At 37.7% G+C, this 14,661-nt stretch overlaps 1 protein-coding gene across 2 annotated transcripts in view; it reads left to right on the forward strand.

Moving 5' to 3' along the window:
• The first annotated feature begins 10,126 nt into the window (after nt 1-10,126).
• The window catches only part of fancc (FA complementation group C), a 39,732-nt gene continuing 35,197 nt past the window's right edge, over nt 10,127-14,661 (forward strand). For both annotated transcript variants that reach the window (XM_032578659.1, XM_032578660.1), the window contains exons 1-2: nt 10,127-10,264; nt 14,030-14,260. In XM_032578659.1, the coding sequence (XP_032434550.1) occupies nt 14,075-14,260 (186 nt within the window). In that variant the 5' untranslated portion in view covers nt 10,127-10,264; nt 14,030-14,074. The remainder of the gene's footprint in view (nt 10,265-14,029; nt 14,261-14,661) is intronic.

Below are 14,661 nucleotides of genomic sequence, written 5' to 3' on the forward strand. Positions count from 1 at the left end.
GCTTTGGTCTTACTGTTGTTTCATGAACACCCCCTCTTAACTCCCTCTTACTACCTCTATCCTCTTTCTTGACATCTGGTCTCCTGCCCCTGCAGCCCTCCCTCAAAGCCCACCCAGCTCCGCCCCTGCAGCTCCCTCCTCCACTCCCTGTTCTGTATGATTTTGATTGACAGCTTTATAGACTGCAAGGAAATTGGTTGTAGTTACAATACAGCTGGCCTGTTCAGAGTAATGAAAAAGGGCATGTGGTCCTGAGCTCACTCCACTGATGGTGGAGCAAGGAGGGCTTTGTCAGCTGCATGGGTGGCAAAGAAGAGGTTTTGGGAAGGAGGCCTTAGCTGAATTTCAACAAAGTGTCATGATCAAGGCAAAAATATGCAATAGATTTTGAAACTTGCTTGCATGGGGAAAATTGCTGACCCTGGATCAGCTGTAAGAGGAAGGCAGTAGGCATGTAATTATCTTTTAAAGCCAATAAAAGCACCAAATTCTGCTTGCTGTCTTGGAAACGACCGCACATGTTTGCAGAACTCAGCGCTCGGATGTTGTGCATCATGTTTTGATCTTCTCTAACAAGACTTGACTTTTTTATGCTGTGGTTTCATGAGAGCGAGGAGCTAAGGTAGAAGACTAATGCAGAGTTTGTCGTGTAGCAGTCAGGATACAAATACAGACAGCTGTGAATAATACAGAGCAGAAGGATGTTTAAATGGTGCTTTTTCCCCCTTGTATATATAGAGCCTTTCCAAAGTATTCCTAAACTCTGAAGTTTCCCATATTTCGTCCTGTTGGTACCATATCACAAACTGTATTGTATTTTATTGGGATTTAGATAGACCAACTTAAAGTAGTGCATGTTTTTAAAGTGGATGCTAAAATGCTTCATGTGCCATGAATCTGTAGTCAGCGTCATAAGTCAATAGTTTATAGAGCCACCTTTTGTTGCAATTACAACTGCAGGTCTTTCAGGATCTAAATCTACCAGCTTTAGAGATGGAATTGTTTACCCATCATCTTCCTGAAAAATAGCTTAAGCTCAGTCAGATGGGGCTGAGAGCCTGCAGAGACATCACTGCTCTAGTCTTTCCACAGCTTTTCAGTTGATTTAGGTCTGGACTTTGACTAAACCATTCCTTTGTCTGTCTGGCTGTATTCTGAGTGTCGTCCTGTTTGAAGGTGGACCTCAACCACAGTCCCAAGATTTTCTGCAACCTCTAATAGGTTTTCTTCAGGAATTTTCCTGTATTCAATTGCACTCCATTTACTTTGGCCAACTTCCTTGCCTCTGCAGAAGAAAACCTCCCCACAGCATGATGATGCCACCTCCATGATTTTCCATTGCAATAGTGACTTCAGGTTGCTGTGATCACGTAGCTTTTTGCTTAGCGGCTAATTTTGTGTTGGTCTGTTACAAAAAAAATCTCAACATTTTGAAGTTGGTGCAAACATATTGGACAAAATGTGAAAGTGCTTTATAGAGTAGTAATGCTTTACTAAAACACATATTTTTCTAAAAGTACAAGACATCCTAAGAATGAATGTGCCCACCCAAAGCTTGCTTCTAAGGGACATGGTTCATTGAGTTGCAATGTTGTTAAGATTTCTTTCACCAGAACTCCCCTCATCTGTTCAAGGACCCCAGGTCACCAAACCAAGACACCCCCCTCCAAATGGCCCTGCCTTACCCTTTAACCCCCCCTTACCTCTTGTTTCCTCACAAATACATCTGCACACCCCTACACACACTCTTAAACTCCCCTCCCACTCTGGAGAGTGCTTCACTGAAGCTAACAAGCTCAAGGTTGTTAATGAATAAGTGTTTCCGGTACCTGTCCTTAAAGCCAACAGAAAGGGGGTTGGAAAGATGGGGGAAGCATAAAAGTGGGGGCAATTAGGAAGTTTATTCCCTTCTGGACTACTAGAGTGTTAGCCATGGCTTTCTGCCCAGCTCACTTGACAACAGCGGACATTCAGCTAAGCTTATCTTTCTTTATGTAACTTTTTTGCTTCCTTATCTGCAACCTACATTTGTAAATGCAATTATAGACAGGGATTTCCTGGTTTTTGTGTTTAGCTCCCTCTTTTCCATCTATCCATCCCCCACCTCCCAACCCTTCCTTCTCTCCATCGCTCACTTATTCCCTGAAAGGCTTGTCCATCATCACATGCCGGCAGAGCTAAGCCCTCCAAGAGTATACTTTGCTCCACATGAATGATTGCTCTGTTGACATGACTGCACGGGACACACACATGCATGCGCGATCACTCCTGCCAAATCCAGGGCCTGGTTTGCACATTCTTTATGAACAGGGGAGTTTAAGAATAAATCTGCAGGAAACATCACATGGTGTGTTGATATGACTCCAGATCCAAACTAATACGGGTTTTGCCTTTGGGGGCCTTAGAGACACCTTGAAAAGCGTTCAACCATGAACCTGCTTTTGTGTCTGTGCCTGCTCGTCTGTGGGCGACAACAAACTTAAGAACAAGTACTTTTAGCGTGATTGACGTCAAAGCCATGGGAGCTTTGTAAATGTTTGACCTTAAGTTGCAGAATTTGACTGCACTAAGAACAAAAACTGTGTATTGCAGCTGCCAGTGGGTTTACAGACTTTATATTCTACACAGAAATAGACAGAGAAAATCAAATATTTACATCCTGATATCTACATACACTGTAAGAATGGACAGACATTTTTTTCATACTATTTGGCATTAGATGGGATTAAGCTTTCCTCCTTTAGGACAGTTTTGATTACTTAAAGTGTTTATATTTGTCAAATACCAGAATATAAGGCAAAAACATTTATTAACATTTTTTCAAAACTTAAAATTGAAGAGTTTACTTACTTACTTTATTTTAAATCATATTACTTAGTTCAAATGCTTTGGGTATTCTTTCAAAGGTTCATCATGAGATTGCAGGAATTTCAAGCCATAACACTTGACAGAACTGGTGTAACTGAGTCAGGATATGGCATTTTTTGGATTCACAGTGTTTGGTCCATCACAGGGACTCGTTGGACTTGGCTGCTTCTTTCATCCCCCACAGAAGAACTGTTCTTCCTACAATAGCAGTTCTAAACAAGTTGTAGGTCCAAGTCCCCTGTCACTTACTGGGCTCAAACAAACAGTTCTCCAGGCAACAGTGCTGCTTGAGAATTATATAAATAACATATTTGTAGCGTTTTGATATATTATAAAGAGATAAGCAGTAGACTTGTAATACAAGTGCATATTTTGTTCATATTTAAACTCAAATAGCTGTAGAAGGTTTGCTCAGTCTTCTGTAGCCTATCTAACCTTATTTTTCTCAATAACTCTGTAAACGGTTATGAAGTATTTGCTAAACACAGTTTTGGAATACACCATTTTAGCTTTCCAGGAACTGTTTGATGAATAGGACAAAACTTGGGAAGCAAAGCACCATTCAGATCTGGGAGAGCAAGGGAAGTACTTCCAACTTTAAAAAAGAGCTGACATGATTCACTGTGCACTGCATAGCATTCAGAATCATCAAGTATGCGAGACAATCAGCTACAGAGCCAACAGTTGGATCCTTCATCTGGGAAAACGAAAGACATAAATCCAGCTGTATAATAAATTAAAGAATTTTGTTGGTTGTTTCTTTCCATACAGTGCCTTGCAAAAGTATTCGGCTTACATTTTTCTACATTCTCACAAAATACAACCACAAAACTTCTGTGTATTTTATTTTGATTTTATGAGATAGATCAACATAAAATAGTCCGTAAATACGCCATGAAATAGAAGGAAAAAAGAAGAATAAGCAAAACTTTTCTTCCCGACAGACTCAATGACATCAGGATCTTTTGACCAGAACTCCTTCTTTTACATTTGCTGTGTCCTCTAGGAGGATTTGGGAAAGCTTTAAAGGAGATTTCTTATTGTTTTCTTTTAACAATTGCTTTCTACTTGCTACTTTCAACTGTTGGGCCAATAAATAATTCCACCTATAGTTTTCTGCAGCTCTTCTGGAGTTCCTTCAGGCTTCATGACTGTTTCATTGGCTTGTCAAACAACCACACCTCACTTCTCTGATTAATTTTTTAAAATGTTTTCATTCATCTTCATAATAATGTGATTCTTTGAGTTAGTCTCTTACTTGAAACAACCCATAAAATACATTGATGACACAAAATGTGGAAATGTTTAATTAGGCTGGACCTAACCACTCTGCTCAGAGATAGAACACTTAGACCTTTGAACAGCCAGAGATTAAGAAGGGACGTATAAAAATAGCCAACGAATTGTAGGTAATTAAGCATAAGGTGTAACCTAGCCATAAGGAATGGCTAGAGAAAAGACTGGAAGTTAAGATGAATGGAAAAATGGAGGAGGAAGAGGGGTAAAAAGAGAAGGGTTGGTGGGTGGGTGCCGGTTTGTGCAGGGAGTAGCCGTATGAGAATAATTATAATGACTGATGTTGTTTACTCCCATTTCCCTTCGCATCATTTATTCTGTTGAGGTAGAAAACCCACCCAGCCCCCTTTGCATTTTCTTTTTGCGTTACAGACGAGCACTCCAGAGTGGTGCCAAGCCAATGTCACAATCTCCCCCTCATCCATTTGCACTGGAAACATTTTTCCTGCCCTCAGCTTTCTGCACTCCTTCACTTCTGTTCTGCTTCCATCTGCCTTTGCCTTTATCCATCTTGTTCCATTCCCTTTCTTTTCATTACTGCTACGGGTGTGAATTCTCCGAGCACATGTGAGATGTTAGCATGATGTACGTCCGTTTACACTGAGGAAGACAAACTGAGGTTGGATGGTGTCACGCTTTCTTCCTTTTGTTTAATGTAGTCCTGGTGGGCACTCACACACAGAACCAGATGAGCACCCCACCACCCTTTTCCTTGTTTAAACTGTGCTGTTTGTCTTTGCCAGAAAACATGCAACATTGTATGGAAACAGATGCTTCATTCTAAACACCACGTAGGGGGGCAGTCAGTCCGGGAATAAGGGAAATAGAAAGAAACCCACAACTAAATATTTTCATGTGTGACTGAGATTGTTGAGCAAATTTACAATTTTCTCAAAGTCAAAGTAGATGCCTTAAACATTTTTTGCAGCCCTAAGCTAGGAATAAAAATAAGGCTGACAAATTTCTAAAATAGAAAAAAAAGAAAGCCGTATATTTGAGGAGGGTCTTTTCCAGTGTGATGATGGTATTCACTTTGGAATTTACTAATGATCTGCCCATTCACAAAGAGGCTAGGAGAGGAGAAATATTTTTTTTTCCTTCCATCTGTGCTTATTGATTCTGGCACCATGACAGACACCTAATGAGGAACAGGACATGGAGAAAAGCTCTGAAGACCCTCAGAGGGAGACTTCGCCCGTGTGTCGAGACAGACCAGCAGAAAATATATAGCAGTGCACTGATATGCATCAACGTTGTTGAGCTTCCATCAGAGGACACAGAGAATGACAATGATGGACATGAAAATTAGTAACAAAACTGCTTTGCTGTTGTTTTCTGAATGACTCTCAAATTGTAAAGAGATTTTGTCCATTTCTCTTTACTATGTTTTGTTAGGTCATTACAATTTGCAGACATTTATGCACAGTGCCTTGCAAAAGTATTCATAGCTCCTGAGCATTCTTACATTTTGTCAAGCTATAACCACCATCTTAATTGTATATTATAGGGATTTTATGTGATTCTTCTTAGATTATAAATAACTCAATCTCAGGCACATCAGATCACCTAAAAACCAAATTGTTTCCCTTGACTAACAGTGCTTGATTGCCTTCTTTGGGCTATGTCCCTCAACAGTGATGTCTTTCATATTTCTTTGTGTGTTTTATATTTTATGAAAATATATCTGTAGCCTTTGGTGACTAGTTTTGAGACTCCCAGAGAAACATGCTCTCAGTTGAATACCTACATGTGCACACTTGAGCTTAAACAAAGACTCAATTAGTGTAAAAGCTATCAGAGAAGCATTTAGAGCAGGAAGTGTGTAATTATTGCAGACAGAGGGGCAGATAGATGGATGTGTTTGTGTTTAACACTCCCACTCAATTTCCCTGCAATCTACTGGACTAATAGAAAGCAGGTGTCTCACTCCCCGTACCTCCTTCTCTCCCTTGAATTTGCTCTTTTGTGTGTTGGTGTGAGTGCAAAATATGTCATGGTAAAAAATTGATAAAAAGCTCTGGTATCAGGTTGTTGAACTCGTGGAATAAAGTGAACTTTGAAACAAGTTCCTGTTAATTTTTGAATGACTTTAATTTCAGGTTTAGTCTACTAAAAACCCACAGGTTCAAAAACTACAAAGATAGTTTGATTTAAACACAGTCTCGGACTGTGCAGGTTTTAGTTTGGTAGTCACAAAAGTTTAAATGAAACAACGTAATATCAATCAGTCAAACATAATAATACAGTCGATTTACTACTATTTGGATTTTCTGATCCTTCAATACAAACTCTGAAGTTGAATTGACTTGGATTCTGGAAAAACAGAGCTTAAACATGACAACTGCAATGCATTAACGAAGATGAATCGTAACATCATTGCATAACAGAATAACTTAAAAATATGAAATAAACAAATAAAGTCTACGGATATTTAACAAAAAAGCACACCTTTTATAGAATTTAATAAGTTAAAATTTTAATTCAATATGTAAAAGAATATTAAAGCTGTAAATAACCTTATTTTGCAAACAAAACACATAAATATTGAAATTTTGATGCATAGGCAATTGTCATCTGCCATTGTTTTGTGACATATGCTGTATTCATAATCAATAAATTAAGATATCCATTTTGTTTGTCACATTAAATGTGTCTTTAGCATACAATTACCTTTATACAGGCATTAATCATGGTTTTCACAAACCCCGCATATTTGTACTAAAACTGTTTTAGTGGTCTGATGCAACAGTCTAATTCAAAATGGGAAATTATCAAATTTAACGGAAATATAAACTTGAAGACATCAGTCTCTGTAATTTATTAAATGTAATTCTGTTAATGAATTTGCTTACTGAAATATATACACTTGTCATTAATATTCTAATTTAATGTAATTTATTGACTGTATATATGTCTTCTATGTTTCAGTGCATGATGAAATACTTTAAACTGTCCACTGTCTTGCCTTATTAGTGTTTTCACCGCCTACTGATGCACAAATGGGTAGGCCTTTGATGCAAAACACTCGTATGTAAAAATTAAAGAGTTAAATGAATATGTATGCAGCTGTGGTTTTTGATAGCACTGTTGCCTTGCAGCTAGATGGTACTGGGTTCAAACACTGACCTGCATTCTCTTCCTGTATGTAGGGGTTATTCTCTGGTACTCCAACTTCCTCCCATGGTCCAAAAACGTGACTCACACTTGACGTCCTCCCATGATCCTCTGTGTCTCTGTGTTTATCTGTAATGGACTGGTAATCTGTCTGGTGTGTGCTCTGCCTCTTGCCCAATGACTGCTGGAAATAGGCACCTAATGCTGCAAGGGTTAGCAAGCATAGGCAATAGATGGGTTACGTATGCTTTTTTAAATAAGTGAAATATTTTTTAATCAGTGAAAAATGTATTTTGTCCTTTGTTTTCTATTTCAGATTCTATTGGTAATCATTTAACATTCATTAATTTGCAGAATCTGGTCACGTTTGGACATCCAGTGGTAGTTGCAAATGTGAACTCTCAGCAGCTTGTTGATTGCCAAACAGAGCAGAGAGAGCGCTGATTACTATGCAGGACACACAGAAATAGCTAAGGTAGGCAGAGTTGGCTTGAAAATTCAGTAAAAATGAACTCTAATTAAATAAGATGCCAACCGTTGTGAGATTATTGATCATTTGGTAAATCAGTTGTAAATGTCAAAGTGCAGCTCTCACTATGCAGAGAATGTAACAAGACAGGATTGATGCACACTGTACTTGTGTCTTGTGCACGCAATGCTGTTTCACATTGGTCACAGCATCACTAGCCTTTTCTCCACCAATCCTCAGCTTCCTCCCTTAGCAATAAAGAAGGATGCCTGGAAACATAAACAGTGAATCCATGTGACTACATTTGTTTGTTCTTAAAATATTATATGGAATGCAGTAGGTACATGTTTGTGTTTTCATTATGTATCCATGTGAATTTTGTCCTCAGAAACAGAAGACAGCATAAGATGCACTATCAAAAATGTTGTGTAAGAGAAGAGATGATTGTTTTGCTCAAGGCAGAATATTACACGCATTTTGTGTCTTGCCCACACCAGCAGAGGAGGCTCCCCAGATTTGTATGTCCTTTTTGAAGTGCTTTGTGCGGGGCATTTCTTTTCATCTTCTGCATTTTTGTGCAGTGAAACACAAAGTCAGGGATTGATGTCTGTTACCACTATTTTAAACCATCTTTATTCCAGATGTCTTATATCTTTTTTTCATCTAAAGCTGTAATAAAATTATAGTACTTTTATTGCAGTTTTGTCATGTATGAGGGGTGTGGTAAGTGGGTTGCTACAGAGTACAACAACATAACACAGTGATAAATAAATAAATGGTGCAACCCACTGAAATTCATCTTGTATATATATGTGTGTGTGTGGGGGGGGGCTGGGGGTAGGTACGTATATATAATCTGTATTATACAGTAATACACATTACTGTATAAGAAAAATATACTGGTACCAAGAAGACAAAATGAAAACAAGAAAACAAAAACAAGCAACTACTACAAAAAGACTAAAAGAAAGAAAAATACTAAGTAACTGGTTACACTGCACAGATTACTATTTATACATTAGGATGGTTCTATCTGTCTATAAAAGCCTGGGTGGCATACTAAAAAGACCATGTGTTTGAAGAAGTATTAATGGAGATCCAAGAAAAAATGCTTTTTTAGTACATCCAAACACTTCAAATACTAATGTTTTTTTTATATTAAAAGAAAAAGACAACACATACAAAATATATTAACACTTACACCACCTGTTCACAAATCTGTGTACACACACTTCTGCTTGCTCACATGCACCACAGAACTTCTGGAGTTTGCTCTACAGGCAAAAGACCGTGTTATACTTATTCTTTATCTATGAGACTGTACTGCTGTTACACAAGGTGAGCACACATATAGCACAGACCAGGGCCTGTCCTGAAACGCTCTGCAGAATTCAAGCAGCAAATGCATGATTTAAAAATATTTGACCACACATAGACATGCTCAAGGACTGCATTCACCAGAACAAAAATTGAGTAAATGCACTTCTACAACTACATGTGTATAATCTCTTTCTCATGCAAGCCTGCTGTGCACTTATGCACGCACATGTGCATGCTCAAACCAACACATGGGGCATTACGTATTTTAAACAATTCGTTTCCTGCTGCTGCAAGTTTCTTGGGATCTGGCAAAAGCTTAGATGATTTGTCACTTTGAGCCATGCTTGCTGGGAACCCCTCAAAAGTCCCTGTGGATCACACTCTGGAACCTTTAAGTTCCTGCCACTGGAATGCACTCTGCTTCACCCTTTTGATGTTTAAACCTAAAATGTTTGACACAGAAATGAATGAATGAACCCACTCACGCACTTACATCTGCACACAGATACCAAGAACAGCCTTGGTATCTGTATTCCTATCTGTATAGAATAGCCAACAGAGTTGGTTGTGTACAATCCAGTGACACATCAAAGTTCTTGATTAATGTATTCCTTAAACCCATGCATATCTGTTGCTGCTTATACTAAAATTGTTTGCCTAAAACTATTTCTGGCATGCAAACATCATCATGATCATCATCATCATCAACAACAACAACAACAACAACAACAACAACAAAATGTCGGGCTGTGAAGTAAATTTAAAAAGCAACAATCCCAATTCTAATTCATCTGCTTTAAGAATATCATATTTATAATTACTCCAAATTACTTTCAAGTTTAGATCTTGATTGAACTAAAATACTGATTCTTACGGTTTTTATTTGGTTGTTTGATCAATTAGAAACTAATAAAATGTGCTTGACTTTATAATCAATACAACTAAAAAAGATGATAAATTGAGTTCTACGACTTCATTTCCCAGGAGTCTTTCCAAGGGGATGTCCGCGTACGTCACCGCTCTCAGCAAATAGGAACCTTCCCTACCCGGAACTCACTAGAGAAGAGGGAAGTTCAGTTTCTTGTTTTCACGGAAAGAAAGAGGTTTTTGTCGTTTGAGTCTGTAAAGAATATTTTCGTATGACCAGCGTCTGCTTTGGAAATACATCAATTTGAGTGCTGCGCATATTATTTGAAAGTAAGTTCACATTTGAATAATGTCCAGTCGACGGGTAATGACTGTCAAGTATGTATGTTGCTGATAACATTCTAGATTAAAAACAATCCACGAAAGAGAGTATTAAAAAGTTTAAATGTATTCCTTTAACTTAACTTTGAAACCGACTGACATACAACAGCAGTGGTTTGAGGCTGAGTTGGGTTTTTATTGATAGTTTTCCTTTATAATACGGTCTCCTGTAGAGGAGGAAATACTGACATCCTGTGGTCTGATGTTGATACAGCACATGCCTCCATCTTTCTATTTGTTCATCCATCCATCCGTCCGTCCATCCATCCATCCATCCGTCCGTCAGTCCGTCCATCCATCCGTCCGTTCGTTCGTTCGGTTGGCTTAGACGTTGCGGTGAGAAACTAAACTATAAACTGAGAAATTGATTGACTGAGAAATCTTCTGTTTTATTTCTATATTTCCAAAAAGGACTAGATGGAAATAATGGCTTAACACTTTAACTGGAATATATTTTAAATATTCAAAATAAACAAAACAGAAAAAAATAAATATAATTAGAAATCTCTGTCAGCAAAATTGTACTTCAAAAACAAGGGCTAGTTGAAACCAATGCACCAGACTTGCACATTACTGACCCACTGCAGTGGGACATGGTCAGAATCAAACTGTTTACATTTCTCATCTTATTAAACCTTGTTGAACATAAGGAAATCATATGCAGGTAAATTTGCAGAAAGTGATGCTTAACTGATTTTGGTTGTACTGAAATAATGTCAACAATCTCATAATTACATCAGCAAACCCAGCAAAACCCAAAGTCCACAAACTTAGTTTAACACATCCTCAAAGATAATATTTGACCAGTCACATCTCGTTCCTCCTCCAAAATGTGCATAACTAATTCCAGAGCTGCTGCTGAGTCTGTTTGTACATGTACATGTTTTTTTTGTAACTGTAACTGCATTTTATTCCGTCTGTGCCTATATGTACTTGTAACTATTGACAGGATAGAGATGTTGATGAAACTCCGCTAAGGTTGTTTTTCTTTTAGGTTCTCCCTCAGATTTTCTGAAAATGGAGACCCTAAGAGACAAGTCAACAAGAGTCGTTTGTTCCTAATTTGGTTTGGCATTTTTCCTCCCTGAAATGAGTATTTATATATTCATTTCAGCGTGCCATAGGGGCTTTCCAGCTGAGCTGATGGCAAGACATTAAACAAATCATGTGTTACGAGGTGATCATAAAATACAAGCCTGTGGTGTCCCACATAGACCTGTCATTATGGCAAAACACAACAAACACACACACACACGATTCTCGAGCTATATGCAGACATGAAACACATCCTCGTACACACCCTTGGGGCCTGCCCTCCTATGCTTTTTTTCCATCTTCATAAAAGGTGAAGAATGTATTGTTTATTTCTCAGTAGGCAGTCTTGGATGTGTAGAAGATATTGCTTGGATCACAAGAATGTGATCATTAAATTGTGGTAATAAGAGGGTAGAATAACTAGATCAAAACAATTTATTTCCTCTTTTTTATTCATTCCACTTATTCTATTAACCTCCTTTGAAAGCAAGGGTGGCTATGGAGGATGTAGGCCACATATGCAGATATTGACGTAATTGTCAAAAGCATCTGTTTTTAGTTATTGTTTATTTAATACTAGCCTGGTAAAAACCAGCCGCTTGTTCTACGCTTTCTATGTACGGACGATTGGGACTCTTGGCTATTGAGAAATGATTGCTTGCTGGAGGCATGGACTCTGTTGAATTTTTAAACATTTGGCTGGGACATGTGTAAAGCGCCTCTCAATAAAGCTTACCGGAAATTGCGTGAGCTGTAAACATTCCAGTGGGGAGTAGGATCATCTTTGCCAGCAATAAAATGTCTTAAATATTCCTCCAACTTTAATTGCTCAGTATTTGGAAGCATGTCCAACACGGACTGAATAGCTTCTTTCACTTCCTCCACTGCCACTGCCAAACTGCAAAGGCATACTTCAATTCTGAAATGGCGCAGAAAATCAATGTCAAATCATTCATAACTCTTCTTTCTGTTTGCTGATTGGTCAGGTTGAAATTCATCTAAAGAAATCAAGCTCAATGAGAATAAACCAGATAGAGCACTGAGGGGAGATTAATGCTAAGTCTGCACAAATCCATCATCATCACAATATTCAAATTGGAAAGAACTGTTTGGAGTGCAATAATTGTTGGGTAATATATTCCAAGTGTTATCAACTTGGATTTTATATCCTAATATAATGTTTAGCCAGTTGCACAGAATCTGATGGCATCAGATATTCACACTGGGCACAAATGACTGGACAAAATGCTTAAGATCACAGACTGAAGGAAGCACATATGAGAGTTGAATGAAGAAATAAGCATATATCGCAACTAATATTATCAAAACAATATTTACCAATGATTTTATAATATCATACAGCCCTATCTAATAACCAGTTGTTTCCTTTAGGTTTCATTTTCATGATCAAAATGTAACTTTTTCAGTAAGTCTAATTGGAATTTGAGATCTACCTATTAGGATTTTGTGGGCAATTTTTGATTTGGATATTTTGTAAAGCTTTGACCCGCTTAGTTCTCACTGTCTATGTTTTTACACCAAGTACAAGATATTTTTGCCACTTTTTAATTTCTCATAAGAATCATATGATTTTTTTCCCTATCCTTCCTGCCAGGAGTGGTAGTTAATCATTTGGAGTGGAGGTGATGTCACACTGTGTGAGAGAGAGCAGCCATTGTGAAATTGTGTTTTATTATTTTAAATCAAAGACAAAAGTGATTTTTCAAGTTTACATTTGAATTATTTTTAGCATCACTAATGAACATGTTTGATGTTATGGTTAGTGTAGCTAGCATTATTCAAGCAGTGGCTTCTGTGTACATGCTTGTGAATGCAGCAATAACTGACTTTCACACATGAAGTCATGTCATGTTGCCAGAGCAAAACTAAAAGATTGCCAGAGCGACCTTTTAGTGTTCATTGATGGAACTTTGTTCTTTAGTTTCTGACTTTCTGGGCACCCGTTTCTCTCTGTATTTCTAATAGTTATAATGTCTTTGTTGATGTTTTGTCTACTTTCTATTAATGAACATTATCAGCAATATTCTCTCTATTTGATAAATGTTATGACGGTGCTATCATTTTCAAGTTGGGATCTTACGCTGTTCTATATGTCATTGAGCAGCCTACTAAAGACTGTTGGTTTATGTTTTTATTATTTTCCTACTTTGTACCGGCATAGACAAATCACAATTTTATTTGTTAATAATTACATTTTTTGAAACTCATTTCTAGAAAAAGTCTCCATATAAATGTTTTTTACTGTTTAAAGAAGTGAACCTGAGTTTTTATTTGTCATTGTAACAGTAAATCTCCATCTGTGGAGTTTTCCTGTAAACAAAGTTTCTCTTATTTTTCAAACTCGTTCTCAGCAAACACAATTTGTGTTTTCTTCAGGTTAAACAAAGTGGTTTATTGCCTTTTCTCATTTATTTCTAAATGCTTAGTGCTGCATAACATCTGAAGCCAATGAAACTGGATAGCGGGAAACGAAGAGATGTCAAAATAAATCAAACATCTATGTCCACAAATATGCTAACAGAAAAACGGTATACCGCCAAGATCCCACTTGCCATTATTCTGTCTTGATACTTACAAAATATGATGGTAAAGTTCAAGTTTCATGACAATTTCTGTGTAATTCTTGACTTTAATGGTACATTTATTGCTGTTTCCTAGGATTTCTTTAAGCTCAAAAGTAAATTTGCCTGTGGAAAACGTCAAATGACTGAGCTGCAGGTTCAGCAAACAACAGCACACTCGCCAAATGTTCAGCAGATGCCCTTCTGGCTTGAAAAAGCCATCTCTTGGGGCCAAACTGACACTCCACACACACGGAACGACATCGCCCTACACTTGAAGAGACTGAGGGATTTCCTCCAGCAGCTTCTCTCAGAAATCAGCAGTGTGGTGAGTAAAGGTATTTATTGATAGATTATAGTGTTACAGGAATAATGTAGATAAGTTGGCTTTTAGAAATATTGCGGTCAGGAATAACATCATTACTACCTACCTAATTGTGTTGTGGTCCTCCTTATACTGCCACCTACCATATTGGCCACCATTTTGTTGGCAGTAGATCCTTTAAGTCTTGAAAACTGTGACTTGTGGATTTCATAGATTAGATTTTTTGGGAGCACATTCTACAGATGTTGGATTTGATTGATATCCAGGGAATTAGACCAACTCGACACTCTTGTACTCTTTTTTTTTCTCTTGTACTTCAGACCACTATTGACCCATTTCTGCTATGTGGCAGGGGCATTAGAAAGACTACAGGAAATACTGATTAACATCTTCAACAAAGTTTA

This window comes from Xiphophorus hellerii, chromosome 12 (assembly GCF_003331165.1).
Source record: "Xiphophorus hellerii strain 12219 chromosome 12, Xiphophorus_hellerii-4.1, whole genome shotgun sequence".
NCBI lineage: Eukaryota > Metazoa > Chordata > Actinopteri > Cyprinodontiformes > Poeciliidae > Xiphophorus > Xiphophorus hellerii.